Source organism: Centrocercus urophasianus, unplaced genomic scaffold, assembly GCF_019232065.1.
Source record: "Centrocercus urophasianus isolate 14NV4802_14NV808 unplaced genomic scaffold, USGS_Curo_1.0 seq_9, whole genome shotgun sequence".
Classification (NCBI taxonomy): Eukaryota; Metazoa; Chordata; class Aves; order Galliformes; family Phasianidae; genus Centrocercus; species Centrocercus urophasianus.
This window is the reverse complement of record NW_024885532.1, coordinates 33,703,241-33,721,212: the sequence shown is the minus strand read 5'-3', so window position 1 is coordinate 33,721,212 and position 17,972 is coordinate 33,703,241. Positions and strand designations below refer to the sequence as shown.

Sequence of the window (17,972 nt, the reverse complement as noted above, 5' to 3'; positions counted from 1 at the left end):
AGTTGAACCACGTTTTCCTAACAAACTGTTGTGCCGCTGCTTGTACTTCTCAGAAATGTGACCGTACTGCTTAAGTGGATGATGGCAGTTATGATAACAGAAGATAATACCTGTAAATTGTTTTTAAATTGCAGTAAAGAACTGAATGCTGTTTGCCAACGAGTGAATTGGATTGTAAAATTAAACAAAAAATATTCTGTTTTCAATTTTTCATGTGGAACTTGAGGTATAGGTAAAGCACAGGAAAATTGCACTTTTCAAGAATTTAAAGTAAATGAAATATATTTGGTAAAATTTTCAAATATTACTTTATTCTGCTCTCATTCGTAATGAGGAAAATGAAGATGCCTGGGTACATTTCCAGTGAAAAAGTATTTGTTCACTGCACTGATTTTGTTTCTCTCTTTGTAGGCTTGCATGCTTGTATTCCAGCCAGAGTTCGAAGCAGCATTTGATGAAGAGCAGCTGTCCAGTGAAATTATTATTTTACTAGATTGCTCAAATTCTATGGCAGGTTCAGCTCTACTGCAAGCAAAGCAGATTGCTTTACATGCCTTAAAATTGCTTAGTTCCAGACAAAATGTAAATGTAATCAAATTTGGCACAAGTGAGTTTCTTTGTTTCTTTCTTAACTGTAAGCCACCTTTTACTTGCCATGGCTCAATTTTATGTGCATCATTATTATCAAACCGACTTGGAACATGTAGTAGTGTGATGCATTTCTATCCTGATATTCTAGTCGTGACACTTAAACTTGTGTTTCCAAGCGTTGATAAATATTAATATTTCAGTGCTCTTAATATCTATCTTTATTTACAGATTTCTCAGAATTTTCTTCATTTTCAAAGAATACCTTAAAGGATTTGGCATCACTAACTGAGTTTATTACAGTAAGTAAATCAATTTGGTTGTATTCTAAAGAACACTTCTTGGAAAGGAATGGTTATCATTACAAAAGTTACCCAACTTTTTCTTTTCTTTAGGCTAGCTTCTAAGGATTTTTTTAAATAATGTTATAATTTTTATAATTATTTACCCTAGTAACAAGCACAACCACATCTAAATATTAATTCCACTATGGTTTAAAGTAATTGCTTAAGTTGTTATTTTGAAAGTAAGTAGGTATCTGTATTAGGAAAGAATACCATGTTTCCCCCTAAAATAATCCTTTGGAACTCATGCTTCTTGTTGCCTGCCCAGAGCAGAAGAGGGGAAATTATTTACTTCATATAATCGCAGAATGGCTGAGGCTGGAAGAAAAGTCATCTGCTCCAACCTCTGCTTGAGCTGGGACACCTAAATCAGGTTGCCCAGCACCATGTCTAGGTGGCTTTTGAAGATGTCCAAGGAGGGAGAGTTTACAGTTTCTTAGTCTGTTCCCGTACTTTGTTACCTGCACAGTAAAGAAGTGCTTCCTGATGTTAAGCTTTATCTATAGAAAAGAAGGCAGCATTTAGATGGGCCAGAGGCCCATCTTTTTATTGAGAAAAAAAATGCTTTTGTCATCAGAAGATGAGATGTAAACTATTTAGGATGAACAGGTTTGGTTTGTTCTTGGTTTTTTTTATCCTCCGGATAAAAACTCCAGAAATTCCCAAAGCACGGATTACTGAAATTTCTGAGAATTTTGGGAGGATTTATAATTGTTGTTATGCATTTTGCCTATGAAAAATGTTTATTGCTTAAACCAGAGAAGATACCGAATGCCATCAACCTCAAGCTCCACCTCTAATAATTACGGAAGAGCAGAAACAAAATAAAAATTAATAATTAATAGTTTATAGTTAAATAAATATATAGTAAGTAACAAATCAATTATGTATTAGGTGTTATTTTAGAAAAGATAAATCAAGTTCAGACTAACATTTTAATACTTTACTTTTCAGTCTGCTACAGCAACAATGGGAAACACTGATTTATGGAAGAGCTTGCGTTACTTAAGTTTGCTATTTCCTTCTCAAGGACATCGTAACATTCTTCTTATATCTGATGGACACATTCAGAATGAGAGTGTGACCTTCCAGCTTGTGAAAGATAATGTCCACCATACGAGGTTATTCACATGTGGTGTTGGGTAAGCACTGCGTTGGATTTTCTTTTAAAGCACTGGTATTTTATTTGAAGTGAGAGATTAGTAAGCTGGGAAGTGCCAGATGCTTGGGTGCTATCTTAAAGATCTATATATATTTAGATTAAATGCAGAAATGTTTGCATATCTTTAATAACCAAAAAGAAAAATACGTAGAGTAAAATACCTACAGTAAAGTTAATTCTATGTTCAGATAGCCTTACCTATTCATATCTTTCTGCATTATAACAACTTTACTTTTTAAAGGTAAAATCAGAAAGTATGAGAGTTAATATTTTAAAACATTGCATTTCATGTTTTGGTTTAGTGTGATTTCGGTAGTGGAATTTCAGTGTAACATTAATAGTTGTACAATTTCATTATTTCATTTTCATTTCTTTTGTAAAGACAGTGTAAGCATTAGGTTCCCAAACCTGTGGTACATTTCACTGCTGGAATGCAAGCTACTTCAAAATGATGTGAAAATGAACCTCCTCCACTCCAAACCAGTTTCTGTCTTTCAGAGCAAATCAGGGAGTGACTGTGTCAACTTTTTTTGCTAAACATCCAAATTTACACTTCCTCCTCCCAGATGGAGACAGGAGAAAGGAGACATGATTTCTCTATTACATGTGTGCTCCCAATCCAGAGGAGGGGAGCAAGAGCAACTGTTATCACTGTAACTTAGCTCAGATCTTCTACAATGATGGCAATATTAGAGAGAATGAAGTGTGGGAAAATTTGTTATAAGCTATCTGTGTTAGAGACCTCTTTGCAATCACAGGAACAAGTAAAACCTCACTGAAATTCATTGTAATGTACTTCAATTGTTCAGTTTTGTTTGTTTTTTTTTTTTAAGGCAAGGTATGTACACACCTGAAATGACTTTGGATAAAAAGGTTTACAGCTGGGTATTTCACATTGCCAGGCATAAGTGGGAAGGAGTCAGATAGTATTAGCTTCTTACTATTCCATGAGGGAATGCATCAAAATAGAGACCAATGGACACCAATGGTAGGGTCCTGTTCTTCTAGAACATCTTTTACCTTGTGCATGGCTCTGTCAGCATTCCCCAGTTCTCACAGCCATGAGCCCTCTAACAGCACTGCACAAGCACCCCTCAGCCCATGGGCCAAGCATCCCAGTACACTTCCAGTGTAATCACACGTTTTAACTATAACAGAATTTGCATCAACTCACAATAAAGAGCAGATGGTGCGTGCCTCCTTACATGCTAACATCCTTTTTAACATACTTATAGTCATATTGTGTTACATATAGTCATATAGTGTTGAGGGACATGGTTTAGTAGGAGCTATTGGGAATAGGTGAACGGTTGGACTGGATGATCTTTTAGGTCTTTTCCAACCTTGGTGATTCTATGATTCTATTGTGTTCATTTTCAGCATATTTACCTTCATATTCTTGTAATGACAGAATTAGGCCTGGGGATGGATTGTCTCAGTGCTGATAGGCTAAGGAGACATGGCTTTTAGTAGTTCCTCAAGACCTGTAACACAAATATGATGGTGCTAATGTGCAGCAGTCTGCTTTCAGGAGGTGGGATCTGTGTTTAATGTGTTACATTGTTAAAGAATGAATTGGGAAAGAGTTGTGAAAGAGAAGTTGGCTCTATGGTTGGTACTTCTGTGTCAACAGAGTTGTTTAGAAGGCTGTATTAGTACGGAATAGTCATCATTATCACAGTTCTGTCTGTGACAATTCAAGTGAATGAAAAAAATCATAGAATCATAAAGTAGTTTGTGGTGGAAAGGATCTCAAAGACTATGCAGTTCCAAACCCCTGCCATGGGCAGAGACATCTTCCACTAGATGTTATGTGTTCCTGTTATAAAACATAGCTGTACTATTTGTACAGTTTTTTTCTCAAGGAGATTTGGTGACAGTGTGGTAGGTTTCTCTAAAACAATGCTATGATGCTGTCAGGACTGAATCTACCTGTCTGACAAAGAATCAACACGTAATATTCTGTTTCTCACTCACAATAACTTTTATCGGCTTAACTGTTCTCCTGTAATACTCCCTAAAGCTCTCTTTGTCTATAGCTTCATAGCAGTCAGAGATGGGGAGCAGAGCTGATAAGTATTATCGTATCGATTATGTTTTCCAGAAAGTAAGATTCCCTAATTGATTCTGGATTTAGCTGTAAGATGATTGTCCCCATACTAAACAGTTCTGCTGAGACTGAGGTTAATTAGATGAATCAATTAGTTAACGTCATTTTAATGATCCTTATTAGCGTTGGACATTAGTTAATTTCTCTTCACATCCTTGCATTAGGATATGGAGATACTCATATGCCTTGTAATTTCCTCAAATATTATTGGGAAATCTGTAATTCAGCAGCACCTTCATTGGCTCAGTCACTGTCAGTTGGTCCATATCCTGAAAAAAAGTATGGAATTAAAAGTATTTAAATTCAAAAAAAGTGCAGTAAAAATTAAAACCAAGATATCTTCAATGGTATGAGAAGTAGAAAAGAGATCGTATGACTTAATGATTTGATTCAGTAATTACATTACATAAGATTTGCTTTTCTCTTTAGTTCCACAGCAAATCGACACATGCTGAGATCTTTGTCCCAGTATGGTGCTGGAGTGTTTGAATACTTTGACTCGAAATCAAAGTATAACTGGGAGGCAAAGGTACACTTACAAATGCTGAATGTATTCCATATGTGATCATTGTCTGATATATCAATATCTCATACTGAACATTTTCAGTATCTCAAAATGGGAGTTACTAATTCTTCATTTCATGGTTAATGGGGCTTATTACAATAAGAAAAGAGAGGCAGTTGATATGGAGGGAGAAATGCTTGTCTATCAAGTCTTCTCTTATTTTAAATAGAAATGCATAGACATTTAGAAAGGGAAGTATTTGGTTTGAGTGTTCCAAAGGTTTCAGGAGCATGCCTTGTTTTCAGCAGGAACACATGCTACAGCGGAATATTGATAAGTTCTTTGATAAGGGAAGGAATTTGTCACTGTACTTGCCCCACTTTCCTATTCCTACTGGTCACTGAATGTTAAAGGAAAACAAGAAAGCCATGAGTTCATTTTTCTAGCGTCTTTGAAAGAGGTCTGTACTTTTTGTGAGTGCAATAAACCCAACTTGCAAAAAGATGATGAAATTTCAAACTTTGTAAGTAATTCTCCCTGCATGGAAAAGTATAGTTTCACTTCTGTCATAGCTCACAGTCCATCTACAGCATCATCCTTGCTGTAATGTGGAGGGTTGTAGCAACTGCATGCCAAAACTTTTGACTGTTGGTACATCTGGAAGATACAGGCAATCTAGGACTCCATGTGCAGTGCTTCTCAGTTTCGCAGTATAGTTCTGTGCCTACAGCTCTGTCCTGTGCCTTGAATCTGGTCCCTCCTGAAACAGTGACAGTATAGAAGGGACTGCAGCGTGGCTAGTATCTGGCATGTTTTTGGCAGGGGAAAGGACTGAAAATGTAAGTTTATCCTTTTGCTAGTCTGGCTGCCATTTGAATGATACATGCAAAATTATCCAAAGCAGACCATGGAGATGTGCAGAACTGTTCACACATTTCAGAGTTCCCACACAGGAGGTGCTGGGTGTAGCAGACCACATTCTCTAAATTTTTTGCCAACCTGAAGAAAGTTCAGTCTCATATCTCACTTAAAAGCCAGTGCAATAATGGCTTAGTGATTATCCTCGCTACCTCGAAGCATTAGACTCTTTTACCAATATGTGGTAACAATTTTACAAGTACATGCCCTTAGTTGTACCAAAAATAAAAATTGAAAGAAAAAGAAAAGGAAAAAGGAAATATGTTATTCTTGTATCAAGAGATTATATTTTCTCTTAAAAGCCTAGAAGCAAACAGAGCTAATTTGTTTTCGATCTTTACACAGATACAGAGCCAAGTATCTAGAATATTTTCTCCAGGATGCAGTTCTGTTTCTATTAAATGGCAACAGTTTGATATAAATGCACCAAAGCCAATGCAGGCTCCTGCTCAAATACAGTCTTTGTTTACCAATGAGAGGCTTCTCGTCTATGGATTTGTCCCTCACTGTACTCAGGTAAAGACTGGGATACATACTGCTGGATGGAAATCCACAGCTGAAAAGATTGCAAGATGTACTGTGTTATATTATGTCATGCTTTATCCAGCACGCTTTTAGCTTCTTCACTGCTAAATATAATTCAATATTTAAATTATTAGTCTTCCTAGTGAAGTGCAGAGAGGAAAAGGATCCCTTATTTAATGTTCAAGTCACTGGACTTTGATAAATACAGGATTCCTTTCTTTGCAACTGTCCCTTGTTGTAAGGGGAAATGTTTTTAAGTAGAGCCATGCAGAGAGACAGACTTGAGTTACATTCAGGAATCAGGATAGCATTCATGGTATGTATAACCAAGATGTTATAATTGCAATATAATCAAGCGAGTAAGGCAAAGCAGACAACGATCACAAAAGAGAATAAGTGGAAGAGCTTACCCTTGGGTTGAGCTCACCAGAAGATACCAAAAGAGGGGATCTCCAGAAGAGATCCTTCCCCTCTGGTAGCCAGCTCTTAAATAGGTCCAGGAGGGGTGGAGCCTGGCTCCACCCCTTCCGGCAGCACAGGTGAATTGCCTTCACCTGTGCTCCTCTGGCTGACTCAAGGCTCACCTCAGGTGATCAATCAGAGGTTCAGGCCGTGACTCAGCAGTTCCCATACAATGGTAGCACAGCATAACAAGAGAAGGAAACTTGTTTTTTTTCATTATAGGCCACCTTAAGGGCGATAATAAATGACCAAGAACTACAAACTGTGGTGTCAACTACTGAATTACAGAAGACAACAGGAACGGTGAGTTTGTGCAACACTGTCTGTATATACAACAGTGAGCGAAGCTGCTTTAAGCAACAACATGCTGCACTGTGCTTCTCTGAGTGAACTGAAACTTCTGTTTTCAGTAACTTTTTTATTTTTGCTTCTGATGTTTTAGCACAGACCAGCAGTCTTCAGGCTTTTAAAGGGAAACTGTTTTACATACACATGTCAGGTTTCTAACTCAAAACTTCAACTTTTCAAAACAGGAGATGCTACTTCTTATTCTGATAATTTATTTGGGCTCCAGTTTTACCCTTGCATTGGCAGCTCTTCAGGTGAATTCTGCATGCTGCCTCATTCTCTCTCGAGTTGTGAATTTTTTCCATGTGGACAATCTGCTTACTAGTTTTTAATCTTTTAAAATGTCAAAACATTAAAGTGTTACTAACTTTTCAGTTGCTTCAGTAACAGTGAAGTAAATAACTGGAGAGAATTTATATAGAGAAAAGCACAGCACCAATCTTGAAAAGGCAAACAGGCTAAAAAGAACCATTTATTAATCTAATGGGTGTCTACGCTTTAAAAACCAACTGAATAGTCAGCCTTCGGTATTGATTCTGATAAGGCTGTCATCTTTTCCCCACTGAAGAGCTGATCTGTTTTCAGATTGAAAAGATTTTGCTCCCTATTTAGTGTAGTCCACTTTGAAAACTAATACTGTGGGTTGCAGTATTAGAACAGCTCGTTTCCCAGGACATGTTCTAATACAGACAAGTGGGACTGGCAAGTAGAAGCAATGTGTTTGCTTAACACGAAGCATTTTTGTTTTTTAAAAAAAAATTCTGTAGTACAAATTCCAGATGTAGTTTAAAAAATACAGCTTTGAAAGGTGTCAGGTGATATGACAAAATGTTGAAAAACAGGACCAAATTAGAAAGCATTATTTCTAATAATTCTTGATGTTTTAGATGAACCCTGAGCATTCCTACCTGTTTCTTTTGCCAGTTCACCTAAGATCAGAAGTAACTACTTGCTTATGAGGTTATCTTAAGAAGTGGCTCCCTTCAGCATCTATTGTTTTCTTCCAAAATGAGCCACTAGGAATGTTGAGCAATTAAACCTGGAATACAAAGTACTTTGCCATGTCACCTCCATGGTGCTCTTTCTCTTTGTTACCTTTAATACACCAAGCCAAAAAAAAAAAAAAAAAACATTTTTCTTTCCTATGAAAGAGTGGTTCCATTTTAAAAAGCAGTATCTGATTAATAGAGTTCAGTACTTCCCTTTTCTGCATACAAACCCTCAGGTCAAAACTTGATTGTGGCAGACCTAATGGTTCTTTGAAAGTTAAACTCAATGTACTTTTCCCCGGAATTCTGTAGTTTTATGCACAGGACTCATTTACCCCCAGCTATCTAGATATTCCTGCTTAAGTCTGAGGTGATTGCCCAGGTTCCATTTGCAGTTACTGGAGAGATATTTTTTTTCTTCCAGAAAGGGAATTCTCCCTACTTGTTTTAGCTGGATGTTTCAAAATTAGATTAATTACCGGAATTTTCTGCATTCATTTATTTGCTTTTTCTCATCCTTGACTGGTGAGAATGTGTGCAACAAGTGAAGACCTGATTATCTTTTAGCTTGATAACATTAAGTAAAATAAAAATACACCTTAGATGCAAGTTATGGTTGCTTGTTAAATGCAGAATTACCTTGCCCCTAGAAAACTGGATTCTGTGTACATATGGAAGCTATTTGCCTGATGGGGGATTTTGTAAATAAAAGGAAGAATTTTAAATATATATATCTATTTATTATTATTATTATCACCTTTGTTTTCTTTTCTAGGTGCTACACAAACTCACAGCAAGAGCTTTCATCAGGGACTATGAAGATGGTATTCTTCATGAGAATGAAACAGAGCATGAGGTTTGATAATCTAAAAGCAAAAAATTTAAAATATGTATTTAAATGTCAAATAGCAAACGTTTCAATCGAATAGAGATTTTTTTGCCATGTGACTTTTTTTGTTGCAGTTCCAGTGTCACTTTATGGTTAAGGTTACCATATAGGAATACATTTTCCCACTAAATGAGATTTTGAAGAATTTTGAGACTGTTTTGTGTTCTTCCCCATTGTAAGAATATCTTCTCTGAGCATAATGTGTATACATTTTTCCTAACCTATACTTGTCATGGCAGGCTGTTGGTGGTTCTTTCCCTGTGGCATATAACATTTTTGTTTCCTGTAGTTCATACTAGTACAGGAAAAGTCCTTATCTTTTGTATACGATAGGGTGGAATACAATGACACTCCTCTGTGTCCAGTTCTGGGCTCCCCAGTTCAAGAAAGACAGAGAACTACTGGAGAGAGTTCAGTGGAGGGCCACAGAGATGATGAGGGCCTTCTTCTCCCTTAGGAAGAAAGGCTGAGAGACTGGGACTGTTCAGCCTGGAGAAGATAAGACTGAGAGGGGATCTTATCAGCACCTATAAACATTTAATGGGTAGGAGCCAAGTGGATGGGGCCAGGCTCTTTTCAGTGGTGCCCAGCAACATGATAAAGGCAGTGGGCAAAAACTGGAACACAGAAAGTTCCATCTGGACATGAGAAAAAACATCTTTACTTTGAGGGTGACAGAGCACTCAAATAGGCTGCCTAGAATGGTTGTCTCTCTAAAGAAAATGCATGCCCCTGTCCAGAGGTAAGAGTAGAGAAAGTTAGAAGGCATAGACAGTTGGGCAGGCCAGTATATTCGCAAGCTCTTCCTTTTACATATCCCTATTTTGAGTACATTGGTGTGTTTCTATATTCAGTTCTTACATCTGTTGATTTTATCTGATTATGTTTTTTCTACCTCCTGCATTTAATCGTTAACAATCTAGATGAAGAAGCAAATCTTGAAGAACATGATTATACATCTCAGTTTGGAGAACTCGATTATAACCCAGTTTACAAGCTTCATTGCTGTTGAGAAGAGGGTACGTTTTCTATTAAATGTCTTGCTCCCTCTATCTTATCTGTCAGAAGACTCTAAATTATTTAACCTTACACATATCAAAACCAATCTTCATTTAGCTGAACAATGTTTATTAGTTTAGAAATAGAGACAAAGCTATGATTTTTGAAAATATTTTTATTTCTTCTGCAATACAGTGAGCTATTTTTGTTATCTTTCTCATATATTGCTCGTCTTCAGTTTACAACAAAACCTTGTCCGTCAGCGTGTTCCTGTTGGGAATTGCCACAAGGGTTTGCAGTTTGTGCTTGGAAGCCAAATTGTTCAAAGAGCAAGACCATATGAAGTGCACTTATTAATCCTTCTTCATGCATAACCACAGAACAGTTTCATAAGGAAGTCACAATACCAAATTGTAGTAAACTGGCCACCTTGGTTATGAATTACTGAAGAAATAGGTTTTGTATGGCAAAAGTCATTCGAGGAGAGTCTGTGTTGGGTGGCAATCACAGAAAAAAAACACAACTTGATTGTATTAAGAATTATTATTAGTATCAGTATTCCTATAGTACTAGGAATTCCTTTACTGGGAATACATTGTTCCTCAGTATAGTCAAAACTTTTTGACTGTAAAGTTAGATTTACTGCTTATTGGTATACACTGAGTATTTTTAACGTTCTACTGTATCTGCTCGTTCTGTTTTCGGTATGTTTTGAATGCACAAATAAAAAACTCACTCTCTGTTATAGCAGATTTTTTTGGTCTAACAGCCATCATAACTAAGAATTAAACAAAGACTGAAGAGAATTCTCAAGTTTATAACTGTGATGAATTTTATTTTAGGATACTAGTGAAATTTGTTCTGCTAATGTTCCAAACATCCTGGAAATTATAGCTCAAGAAGATGTTGATTTTTTACCTTACATGAACTGGGAACAAAAGCCAGTGGGATCCGGCGTCTTATTTTCAGAACCTTACGGGATGCCTCCATGTGATGTATGTTCTTGTCACTAACATTTCTGGTGTATTATCCAGTTGTGGTGCTGTATTGTATGTGATAAGATACAGTTACTGTTTATGACATTTCTTCAATTTTTGAATTATCTAGAAAGAAATTAGTTCCACACTGGATGCTTCTTTCTGTTTTTTCCTCCTGCTAGCAGATTGTTGGATAGAGTGCGTGGGGAGGGTGGATCCATCTAGGAAGATCAAGGTTTTGACGAGATGAGAAAATCTTGAACTAGTGAAATAAAATGTTTGCTAGTTATGGTAGCTCTTGCCTTTGGAAACTAGCCAGCAGGTGTCACTCTATTAGTTCTTAAAGTCTTAACAGGTAAAAGCTTTCTCCACATTTCATAGGGGAATCATTTAAATCATTATTTGTCTATTAAATTATCTTGCACGTGACCATGATGTGCATTTAAAACAACTGAGAAACATCGCCTTAACCTGTAGTCTGTAATGTAAGTATTGAGACTGTGGATTGTTTAGAATTGTGTCTGTTGTTTGTACTGTAACTAAGCTCAAAAGAAGGCGACTTATCAATGGGTATGAAAACATGAAGCAAAGGTGCAAAGAAGGGGGAGCCAGGCTCTTTTGAGTGATGCCTAGTGCCAGGACTAGAAGCAATAGCAGTGCATCATGTGAGCTTCCCAGCTTGAGACAGCACAAGCAGGATTCACATTTCAGTTTGTATGAATCCATCTTCTGTGTATGTAAAATAATATGGAATGGTAGAACTTCCTTGGATCCAAACTATCATTATAGTCATTGTTTTTATCTTAATAACGCACAACACTTTGTATTTTGTCAGACAAACTTCACCTTAGTAAGGTAGAATAAGGTAGGAATTTTAGTTTGATATACTACTTTCATCTTGAATGTAAGAATGAGGATATAATGATGTGCACAACATAAGAAGAAATACTGCATTGATTAAGAAGAGAAAAATATCTTACTAATTCTGTTATTATGCTATTTCCCTGTAATTTTACTAACCAGGCAGCTCTGCAAGATTCTGAAGCTTGGTCAGATTATTTCACAACTGAGAGGTGTGAAACTGAAGGCTTTCAATTTCGACTTGAAGAACTTTCTGTTAATCAAGAAAGCACCTCACAAGAAGCCACACCACAGGACTATGGATTTCATGATGGTGACATCACAATGATGAAATGTTCAAGAACAATGTCATCTTTACCATGTAAATCTTCTGTGACTGCTTTATTTTCTGGCTCTGGACTAGAAGCAGGAGGAGAAGCTTATATAACTCAAAAAAATTTACTTCCAACACCTGCAGTTCCAGATTCAGTTGCCCATCTGAGATTTTGTGAACTTCCCATGTATTGCTCTCCTCAAAGTCTGTTTGGAGGAATGAAATATGATAATTCTTTTGTTGATCACATTCCGAATATAACTGTGTTAAGTTCATGTACAGGCACACACTCTTCTCATAAGACTAACACTGAAAGACAAGTTACTCCCAATTCTCCTGCTCCCCAACATTGTAAAAGAAAAAAATTAAAGCCAAAGCATAGGAAGAAAATGGTAACAGGTCTGCACGATGCTACAGCTTCCGAACAAAAATTTCCTGAGAGTGCTGAACTTCTGGTAAGTCTTCTGTCAGGAGTCTTCTATACACAGGATGCTATGAGCGTCACGTTGAAATCCAAGCTGCATTCACCTAATGAAAACTGCCATAAAAATACCTTTGTTTCAAGGTTCATGGCTGTGCAGCAGAACAAGAACATGGTAAGGGTGGTAATGAAACTTCTTTCAAGAGACCTGAACCACGTTGTTTTGGTTTGTTTTTCCGTTACTGCTGCTTAAAGGGAAATATGTTACAGTCCGAATTCTGTCACTTGTTCCTCACTGCTCTAATAGGTAACTTTTAAATGGAGAAAAAATGCCTCATTAACTGTGGAATTGCAAATACTTTCCCAAGTGGAAAAGAATGAACTTAAAATCTTCAAATTTCAACTTAAAAAAAAAAAAGAAGTTTGTTTTATAAAGAAGTTTCTTTTAAAACTTTTTAATGCAATTACTTTTTACCATGATGTAGTAGCTGCATGGGTAATGGTGGTAGAATAAGATTCTGATCCTGAGTGAAAATTATCTTCTTCAGGTACAACCAAGGTGTTTTATAACAACAGAGAAAGAAAGAAGCCAACAGAAACTTGAGTTTACTCCTGTAATCTGGGAAGAAATTTTTGATCTCCAAAATCAGGTACAGTACCAACAGTCTTTTTGTGCGTTACTTAAAGTAAAATATATGTAGAAGAAAAAAAGTATTTTTACTTTATATCTGTCCTGAGATAAGCATTTTGTAAATGTATCTGCTTTTTTCCCTTACAAATTGGTCTTAAGAAGTACACAATGACCTCAAGATCACGTTATGTTATATTGCTGTCACAGGCAGCTCATTAATGGGTGCCTAAGAAACTGTAAAATTAGAGCCAAAAGTAGCGATATACCTCTGATTTAGAGCCCCCATCAGTTTGCAGACTGGGGACTTCCTAAAATGTGTACGAAAACACGTAGGGGAAGACAGGCAGAAGTAGTAGACGTAAATAATTTTGCTCATTAAGCAAAAAACTTAAAACGAATTGAGGTTTGGAGAATTGGAGTGAGTGCAGTGGGAACTTCTGCAGGATAGTTAAACCAGCTGAATGGCTGGTGGATTTAAAGCAAGCAGAATTGAACCAATGCTGTCCAGGAATCCTGCAAGTAGGAGTCAAAGCAGGCAATGTTTTGCCTCGTTGAATATTCCCCCTGCAGTGGGACAAGTCCCTGTTCCACCTTAACCATCACCAGTTTGGTGAGCTGACTAAACCAGAGGGTGATGTGATGATCAAGGTCTCCAGGTGTATTACATGATCCAAGTGAAGAAACCACTGTGGTGTTCCCTCAGTGGAAACTCCTGTCATGTGTCCACAGGGACCGGCCATTCAGATTGGTGATTTGTTCTACTCCCTTTTGCTCTGATCCAGTATGTCAATTTGTATGCAAAAGTAGGGAAGTATAACTAACTGAAGCATCAAGAAGAGGTACACATTTTCCTATATTTTTGATGGGTTACTTTCATCAAATTATTTCTGCACGTTGAACGATTACCAAATGCCACACGTGGGGATACAAGGGGAACAGACTTGTGATTGACTTAACTCACAAAGTGAGCTTCAAGATTTCTTTCGTTTTTCAGCAAAATTGCAAGTGCTGAATTTTAGAAAGAAAAACAGTTCCTCACAGGTTTTTGCACTGAATAAGTTTAGTATTCTAACAGAATCTCACTTTTTACATAAATTGGATGTTTAATATTTAAAGATTCATTTAAAATCATGTATCGTTTTCTAAATTATCTTAAATGAATCTATAAATTGTTATCAATTTCTCTACAGTCATAGTAATCTGTGACATCATACTGCAAGGGCAGACAAAAGTTTTGAAAGTGACATTGAAGAATAAGTGGTTGAATATCCTCTCGAAAGCCTGTCTTCCATCTCATCTGAGCGTAGCAAACTGACAGCTAGTTTTAATCAGTTCTTTAATTTTTGGCAGGAAAAGGCAGATGAAATAGGATTGGTTTTGTTAATACTATATTTAACATAAACAGTAATCTAACTTTACAGAGACTTTGCAATCCCTCTAGAGGAGAGAGATCCATTATTGCTTCTTTGGGGTAAGACAAATGCTTATTTTTGAGCACACTGAAAATAATTTTCTGAAGGAATTTGTTTGAAATAAATCTGCCGCAGCCGTGTTGTCACTGTGCGTGGTTTGTACACAAGTGAGTTCAAAATGAGCTCTGTTTGATTTTTTTCACAGCTTAACTACAGTTTTTCAGGTCAAGTAGAAACATGGGGTGTTACATCAAAGATTTTTGAAGTTCAGTATTTGAGTCACCTAATTGATCACAGGAACTTCTGTTTTGGTGAGCTGACGGAGAGGTGATTTGTGTTTGTGAAAGCTTTAAAAAACATTTTTAAGTACTTGTCCTTTGTTTTAGGTTGTTCCTTACAAATATATTTTCGGTCTTCTCAGTCTTTGCTTATCCATATCTTTGTTTATTCCACAGGATGGCTCTTGGAATCTCAGTCCACAGTTGGGAAAAATCTTGAAATTTGATGTTGATTATTTAATTAATCATTTCCTTATTAGAAAAGGCATTCAGTCACTCGGTAAATACTTTTTCAGTTATTAAAACAGCAGTGCATTGTATTGCATTTCCTATCCTTCTGTATGATTACTTTGTGTGCCTGGTGGAACTTTCCATAAGATATGCTCATCGTTTACGTGGATCTCCTAGCTGTGTTTTCAAAAGCATCTGATTTTAACTACACATATTCATCTCAACTTCTCTTGCAATATAATGTCGTGCTTGCTAAGTACATCTCCTAGAGAAGTACATGGAGAATGTGAAATAGCTGGAATATCAATACAGATTCTTTTCTTTCAGTTATTATTTCTGCTGTATTAATACCTACTGTAAAAAAAAAAAAAAAGTTGGAAGGAAAGTCAGAAAGACTCCTAGGAGAGAGACTGAGACCGCTTCTGTTTTTCACATTTCAAATAAGATGAATAATATATAATTTTTTTCCCTACATGCTGTTTGCAGCTCATTTGGTAGCATTCTGCCTATACACACTTTGTCTGCTGCTTGATTCTGTCAGTTGGTGCTCTTTGCTGGCAGCAGACCAGAAAACTTGGGGACGAAAAGGCAACTCATTGTCTGTAAATTATTAGAGGGTGCAGTGCTTCGTCAGAGGACAAAAATCTCACATTTACCATTCCTGCATGCATTCAAATCAAAGTCGATTAGAAGCCAAGCAAACACAAATTGCAGACGTCCTAAAAAAAGCATTACCAGGCTTAGAGTCTGAAAGTGAGCACTACATTTTCTGGATCACTAATGTGAATATTCTTGATAGTTCTGACTGTATCATGAAACAACTGGGTAGCATCAGAACTTAAAAATTTTTAAAGCTATGTGGGGACACACTTTGCAGGAGGTCTCTTTTCTGCTGGCAAGAAATCATTCAAATGATTTCCCATTTCTTCTTTCTTAGGCACAAATGGAAAAGAAAAGCTACTGAAATTGATTGCTACTCTTCTTGTGCTACAGTTCATACGCTGTGCAAAGGAACTGCAAGGGATAGTCTTCAAATCACTGATGAAACTGGATAATTTAACAACTTCAAGGTGTGCTTTTACAAAATCTTGTAATTTAATATTGCAATATAACCCTTCTTAACAACGATTAATCTCATTATAGAGAATAAATGACTATGCTACAGAATGTAGCTGCAGAAAAGGGAATGGGAAATGTTGATACTGGTGGCACACAGCTTCTTTTAGGTGGGTGAGTTGGAAGAAAGAATATTTTGCAAATTATAATACAAAAATTGAGAAGTATTTAAAGTAGGAAAAGGTTTGTACCTCTTATCAGAATCATTGAACAATTCATGACCTCTTCAGGTCATCTGTTCCTTAAAGCAGAGCTAACTCAGATAAATTGCTCAAAATCCTGCCCAGCTGATTTTTAAGGATGGAGATTCCACCATTTCAACTTTTTCCAGACATCAATCATTTCAGACTTTCCCTTCATGTCACTTTTGGCTCTTGGCCTTCATCCCTTTTTAACATTTTATTTATGCATTGTTGATTTTCCCAGGTGTACACCATGAAATACAATACTTCTGAAGTTGTTAGGGCAGATGATCCATCACAGCACAGCTTCCACACTTTCAGCTTCCCCTGGGGAAACTGATGTTAGCTCATTCTAACAACTCCCACTTACTTCTGTATGTCCCAGTTCTCCATTAGCTTTTGAACACAGGGTTGCTGCATCTGGAAATTTCATTCTCAGTGAAGCAAATAATTGTCAGGTGGGAAGTTTTTTGTTACAGAGGAAAGGCAAAGGTCTTAAAAGAAAAGGCCTGAAGGAATAGGCCTTCAGTGAGTCTGCGTTGCCCCAGACACCAGCTGATTGTGGTGCCAAAATGAGAAGCTAATACCCTTAATGCTTTACCAGGGAATTTAACAAGAGGATAAAGAACCCAGGAAAGCCCTGCAGAGTCTTCCTCCCTCTCCTGAAACTCCCTGACAGAGGGAAAAATGATTGTAAAATTTGGGCTGAACACAACTAAAATCACATTGACTGCGGGATGAAAGCAAGTGGGGCAGACCACAAAAGTGAAAGAATTCTAACATGCAATTGTACAAAGGAGTCAAGTTTGCCATTATGAAATACGTACAACTTCATGTGGGGACTGGAATGGTGTAAATGAATGCAAATTACGATTATGTATAGGCATATTTCCCATATGGAAGACTCTGAAAAGATGGGGCAGAGAAAATGATGTCGTTTTCTCTGACAAATGGTATTTTATGTAGGCTGTTTGCTGTACTTTCTCTTTCAAATGATAGAATTTATTCTAATAAATCTCCATTTCTACACACAGCAGTGTTCACTGGGCGTTTGAGTCCATCAAGAAAGCAACAGAGTGGGTAAAAAGAGTTGAGGGACAATTTACATCTATTTGCTATCGACTTGAACTTGGGAAAGACTGGGATTCTGCCACCAAGAAGATACTGGGGATCGAGTGCAACTAACAGCAGCTTTCCTACTTAAATCATTCCATGACTGTGATTCTTTAAGACAATAGCAACGTTAGCTTTTCTTGCTGCTTTACATATTTTGAGTAATTTTCACCTTAAGTTATTCTTGAGTGATCTTCATAGCCACAGACAAATACTGTTACAGTATCTCTGTACAGACAAGTACTGTTACAGTATCTCTGTTGTTTTATTTTTCCAAAGTCCTACCTTCTCTGTAACAGCACCGTCAGGTGTAACTGCAGTGTTCTGATGGCTACCGCTGTGCTTAGCAAAGCCCTAATAAACACCTTCACGATGCAACCTACCGGTGCCCTCAGTTGGATGCCTTTGTACTTCCTGCAGCGCGCCCCGGAGGAGCAGAACACTGCTTTTCTCCGGCCGTTTCCCAGTCGCTCAACGTCCCTTTGCGGCCGCCTTGTCAGCAGGTTTTCTGACGGCAGTTCTCACTTCTGTTCCAACCGTGCCAACAGCGCCAGTTTTCACGTGGGCTGGACAGCACGAGTGACAGAGTTCCTTGATA

At 37.2% G+C, this 17,972-nt stretch overlaps 1 protein-coding gene across 4 annotated transcripts in view; it reads left to right on the top strand.

The window, feature by feature from the left end:
* Positions 1-17,756, top strand: part of PARP4 (poly(ADP-ribose) polymerase family member 4) — a 42,902-nt gene extending 25,146 nt beyond the window's left edge. For 3 of the 4 annotated variants that reach the window (XM_042838755.1, XM_042838753.1, XM_042838752.1), the window contains 14 exons: positions 412-607; positions 820-890; positions 1,887-2,074; positions 4,634-4,733; positions 5,973-6,143; positions 6,837-6,917; positions 8,727-8,807; positions 9,764-9,859; positions 10,682-10,834; positions 11,840-12,445; positions 12,960-13,061; positions 14,910-15,012; positions 15,901-16,033; positions 17,296-17,756. In XM_042838755.1, coding sequence (XP_042694689.1) covers positions 412-607; positions 820-890; positions 1,887-2,074; positions 4,634-4,733; positions 5,973-6,143; positions 6,837-6,917; positions 8,727-8,807; positions 9,764-9,859; positions 10,682-10,834; positions 11,840-12,445; positions 12,960-13,061; positions 14,910-15,012; positions 15,901-16,033; positions 17,296-17,446 — 2,232 coding nt within the window. In that variant the 3' untranslated portion in view covers positions 17,447-17,756. The remainder of the gene's footprint in view (positions 1-411; positions 608-819; positions 891-1,886; positions 2,075-4,633; positions 4,734-5,972; positions 6,144-6,836; positions 6,918-8,726; positions 8,808-9,763; positions 9,860-10,681; positions 10,835-11,839; positions 12,446-12,959; positions 13,062-14,909; positions 15,013-15,900; positions 16,034-17,295) is intronic. The other variant, XM_042838754.1, reaches the window with a different exon arrangement.
* Positions 17,757-17,972: the final 216 nt, after the last annotated feature.